Here is a 5,437-nt window from a genome sequence, read left to right on the forward strand (position 1 = left end):
CCAAAGAACAAAAAATGGATGCAAGTGACTACAACATTTCATTTTTTTTATTTGTCCCACATATTCATCCAAGTTGCATAACCGGTGCTCAAATAATAGGGGTGGATAGTTCTTTTAAGGTTTTGAGAGAGAGAGGGTTTTGTCTTTTTTAATTTGTTTTTAATTTTTCTTTTACTAAGAAAAATATCTAAATAAATACAAAAAAATGAAAAAAAAAAACAAAAAACAATGACAAAATCATCATTATAAAAAAGTTCAAAACAAATTTGACCAATCTCGCAACAAAATGAAAAATTTAGACTTATTTGAACAAAAATAACAATTTTCAGCAAACCCTAGACCATTTGTGCAGTTTTGTCTTCTAAATAGCAACAAAATTTGGACTCAATATTACATACGTATCGCCAAAAAATATATATTTTTATTAAAATTAGAATTCTATTTGGCAGTCGAATTTCATTCACAATGAAGGAGAAGTACAAGGCGTTAACGGAGAAGAAGAAGCTCCATTGTTACTGTTCGTATCACTGCCAGAAGTCCCCAGCGACCGAACATCTTTCAGGCACACAGAAACCGCCTCCGCTGGCAGCTTCTTCATAGGCGTTAACGGCGGTGTAATTACCACCTTCGAAGATATTTCCTCTCTCTCGTCATCGCCGGAGGACTCTTCCGTTCCCAACCGAGAAGGTGACGAGTCCGGCGTCTCAAAGGGAGTATCATCATCTTCCATCATTTTCCCGCTTCTACTTTCACCATCAAAAACCGGATTTGAAATGTAAACTAATGGAGACCCATTTCGGATTTCCATTTTATCTTGGCATTGGGCTCCGCCGGAATCTTGATTTTCCGGTGAGTTGGTCTGAGTGGGTTGCTTTTCTATGTCGTAGCTGGCATCCGCAGGGTAAAGGAAGCTATCAAGGGTTGAATGAGAATGAGAATGAGCATGAGAATGTATAGATGGGTTGTCGCCGGTGGTGGTGGCATTGGGAGTTGTAAATTGACGGCGGCGGTTGCGGCGGCGTTGGAGGAAAGGCGAACAGTAGAGCTCAGCTAAGAGAAGCAAAATCAAGCCCAAAACCATGGCGAGACTGACCACTAGAACCAGAGTTAACAAGATTATGAGATTTGAAGTACCCTTCATCTCTCTCTTACTGTGTGATTTGAAGTTTGAAGTGAAAGAAATGAAGAATGTGATACTTCTGCAATTATACAAATAAATGGCAGATCACTTCAGGCCAATTCTTTTGGCGGGAAAAAGGGGGCCATTTTGATTGGCTAAACAGTGGGTGGGAGGCATTCCAAAGAGTTGTCAACATTTGTTCTAAAACGGGTATTAATTTATTGAGGTTCGTTACATAAAAAGAAATGTTTGTAAGCGATAAGATATTTTGGTGTTTAACGGATAACCAAATTATTTGACGACATTTATATGGACTTGTGGATTTTAACTAGATTAAAGATGTGTAAATGAATTTATTGGAAGCTTTTATCATTTACATATTTAAACGTGAGGAAATTACATGTAAGATAGTTTCCTTGTAAAATTAACTCTTTTATTTTATAAAATGACAAGAGTTTAAATTAACTAGTAATTAAAAACTGTAATTTTTGTTTGTTATATTAGTATTTGACAAAAATAATTAGAAGTTTTTAAAATTATATAAAATGACAATTATATAAAAAGATAAATATATAAATATGATTTTTAGACAATTATGGAGCTTGATTTTAAAAACTCAATAATTATTTCTTAAACGCTACGTGAGGTAGATTTTATTTAAACTAATGTGTTGTTTGTTTTTTGTAAAAAACATCTTCAGACCTCTTATTGTTGTGTGGCGTATTACACGTGCATCACTTTTAATCTCGCTAATTGTTTGTTTTTTGGTAGTCTTCAAGGTGAAAAAACATTTTTGTGTGTTCTGTTTGGCGCAACACTTGTATTGTCTTTTCCAGCCTTTTCCAACCTCTTCTTCTTTTTTCTTGCTAAATTCTTGATTATATGTTGCTAAAATCTTATTTTCTATTTTTTCGTTTTTTTTTGTTTATTCTTGTTGAATTCTTTTTTTTTCGATTTATATTGAATAATGATAATTTCTTGATGAAATATCATTATTTTTTGCTAAAATATCTTTATTTTTTTGTTGAAATATCATTATTTCTTGTTGAAATATTATAATTTTTTGCTGAAATGTCATAAATTATTAATTTTTCAGTCTTAAAAAACTATTTCGGTTTATAAAACTAGTTTATTTTAATTTTTTATTATCTGCAGCAGCATGCAGATGTTAAAAAAAAAAAAAAAAAAAAAAAAAAAAAAAAAAAAAAACATGCTTCTTATATAGTCTGCAACCGTTTAGTCCACCTCTTCTATTATAAAGGTGGTCCGCAGACTTCATGAATTTTTTTCTTCAGAAAAACAAACAACATCTAAAAGTTAAAGGGTTGTACTGCCAAACAACGTTTTTATTGTTTAAATCAATTATAACATTTTATTTTTTGGATATCAAAAGATATTATGTTATTTGTGTCCACTAAAATTGTTATGTTTTCTGATTTTCATTAACTTAACTAGTTGTGAGACTCATGTATTACATTGGTTAATTTAAAAAAAATGTTAAATATAAAGGTCAAAATATTTGAAAACTTTGAATTTATAAAAAACTAAGTAAAATAATGATTTATTATAATGAAAATATTTTTTTATCTTTTAAATTAAAAAAATTTAAATAAAAAAAAAACTTTAATTTTGGGAATTTTAAAATTAAAATGTAAGTTTATTAGTGAAATTAATATACATTTATTACTATATTTATTGCAATTATTACATTAAAATATTATATGAAATTTAATAAAATAGAAAAAAATTATAAAATGACATAGAAAAAAAATAAATAAAATAACCACAAAATGACATTTGAAAAATTGAATATAAATGTAACAAATGACAAAAAAAAATATTTATTTATTAGAAAGGATGTTTTGCATCCTCATAAGGCAAAAAAAAATCAAAACAAAACAAAACAGTTGCATAGCTTACAGGGTAATGTAAACATTTATTTAAATTATAGAGTTTATATGGAACAACAATTACACTTTCTGGATATTCATGGTATTCAGCAATTACAGTTTTTTGTAAATAGTCAATGTCATTTAATCATTTTGGTTCCACATAGGCTACACAACCGGTTTTTCTTGCATTGTACGACTGTGAATATTAAATTATTTAAAATCGGAAAATATAATGGTTTTAATGGACACAAAAATAATATAAAATACTTTTTTAAGCATTGGAGATTTGGAGGATAATATAATTGATTTTCTAAGCCTTTTCTTATTATTTTTGTATAACTTTTAACAATAATGACCTGAACATTATAGAAAACCCAACTAAAAATCTAAAAGTAAAAAATCAACTAATAGAAAATATAGTAAGAATAACGTCCAATGTCATGTGTTAGATATGCAGGCATTAATTTGTAAAAAATAATGCCACCCAATCAAAATGTTGACATGTCAACAAATGCTAACTGGCTACCTGTATGCCACGTCACTCATAGCTGCAAGTGTAGTGAAATGAGAGTATGATGAATTAAAAATCAAAGTACACGTCGCTATAACAATTCCTAAATAAGTTGCTATTTCAGTGGGTGAGTAACTAGTGTTCATTATTTCCCTACAACAATAGCTTAGCATTTGATGTGCGAAATTAACAAAAAGTAATCCATAGTTTTCAATTTTCAAAGAGTAAATTACACGAATGGTCCCTATGGTTTAGGGTAATTTGCACGTTTGGTCCCTAACTTGTTTTTTTAACTCGGAAGGTCCCTACGGTTTGTTTTTGTTACGTATTTGGTCCCTATCTTGCCTAAAAATACTATTTTGCCTTTGATTTTTTAATTTATTTAAATAAACACACCTCAACCCCACCACTTCACCTTACCTTACCTACGGTACCATTATTTTTCTATTTAAATAATAGTCTTTTTAGGTAAAACAGGGACCAAGCACGTAACAAAAACAAATAGTAAGGACCAAGCGTGTAACAAAAACAAATATTAAGGACTTTCTGAGTTAAAAAATAAGATAGGGACTAAACTTGCAAATTACCCTAAACCATAGGGACTATTTGTGTAATTTACTCTTTTTCAAATGCTAAAATTACTGGTTGTAATTTGTAGCTTACCCCAATCTTATGACCTTTGAGTCGTGTTGAGTGAGCCATGCAGAGGATATGGTTTATCACTCAAATACCGGTGTTCAATATTTTAGTTCAACCATACGAATAATCAAGTGTTATAAAAAACAAAACACTTTGTTTTCAACCTAGCAGTTGATGTGCAAAATAATTAACACTCGGAGTTCAACAACTCAGAGTTCTAAAAAGCGCGTGTAAATAACATGACAAATCTATAAACGTAAGGTGTCGGAAAGTGTATTCTCTACCATAAACATCTCAAGAAATGAACAATAAAATTAAAGAAGATATTGTTGTCATCAAGGAATCGACCATGATGAACAAACCGCCCAAGAATGGTGTTTTGAGGAAGAATACCGCTGCGGTAAAGGATGGTTGTGACTGATGCCGCCGGTTCTTCCGCCATCATCACCACCAGCCTCACTAGCGATTGCACCACCAAAGCAGTTATCGACTGGCCACCACAAGATATCTAACAAATTATTCAAAAATCAGAACCATTATATGATTTAATTGACAAACAAAATTGCAAATTATTTTAAGCTTACCATGTTCAATGATGGAGCAAAAAAAATAAGATTGAAGTTTGTTTCTTCTTGTTTACTCTATTTTTATGTCGTGGTTTTAGAGGAGGGAAGGTTGGTGGAGTAGTTGAGTTTGTAAATAAATATATACCACCAGAACTTCAAAGTTCAAACCAAAGAGTACTATTCATGGGTCAACAAGGAAATATTGACGTCATATATGTAAACTTAATGTTACATGTTAACACATTAAACTTTAGGGGTGCACACCGACTAAACTAGGGAAAATATCATATTGACATTTTTTTTTTATTATTATTATTATTATTATTATTATTATTTTTGCTTTTCAGTGTCATGAACTTTGTTTTAACCTATTGTTTTCAACCTTAACCCATTATAGCATGTTGTAATGTCACCTAAGAACATACTTAATACACTTGGATCCTACATGTAAACTAATCAAGATGAAATTTCCGAAAAAAAGTCAAACCACTAACTTTCTTTACTTACAAGTCAAAATTAACACCAAAATGTTAATCAAGCATTTCCATCATCTTCTCAACACCATCAATTTCTACATCAAAACCTTCATTCGTTATTAGATTCCATATATTTGAAGCTTCAACCAAATTATTACTGACGTCACAAAGCTTACGATGACGATGAGTAGGGGCAAAAGATGAAAGCATAGACGACGATGAATAGGAACAAA

General features: G+C 30.6%; 1 protein-coding gene and 1 long non-coding RNA gene across 2 annotated transcripts; both read right to left on the reverse strand.

Annotated features, from left to right (window-relative positions):
• Positions 1 to 460: 460 nt before the first annotated feature.
• On the reverse strand, positions 461 to 1,081 carry LOC111918616 (uncharacterized). Its single transcript, XM_023914259.1, has one exon. It carries the CDS (start codon positions 1,079 to 1,081, stop codon positions 461 to 463), a length of 621 nt encoding a protein of 206 aa, XP_023770027.1.
• Positions 1,082 to 4,314: 3,233 nt separating this feature from the next.
• LOC122198089 (uncharacterized) lies at positions 4,315 to 4,836 on the reverse strand. The gene is made up of 2 exons (XR_006191929.1): positions 4,747 to 4,836; positions 4,315 to 4,670 (listed from the first exon to the last, which is right to left on the reverse strand). It is a non-coding gene; the product is annotated as an uncharacterized LOC122198089 (long non-coding RNA).
• Positions 4,837 to 5,437: the final 601 nt, after the last annotated feature.

The sequence above is a fragment of the Lactuca sativa genome, chromosome 5, assembly GCF_002870075.4.
Source record: "Lactuca sativa cultivar Salinas chromosome 5, Lsat_Salinas_v11, whole genome shotgun sequence".
NCBI lineage: Eukaryota > Viridiplantae > Streptophyta > Magnoliopsida > Asterales > Asteraceae > Lactuca > Lactuca sativa.

What these genes read in the sequence shown, in the direction of transcription:
- LOC111918616 (XM_023914259.1), bottom strand. Translation starts at nt 1,081, where the DNA reads ATGGTTTTGGGCTTGATTTTGCTTCTCTTAGCTGAGCTCTACTGTTCG.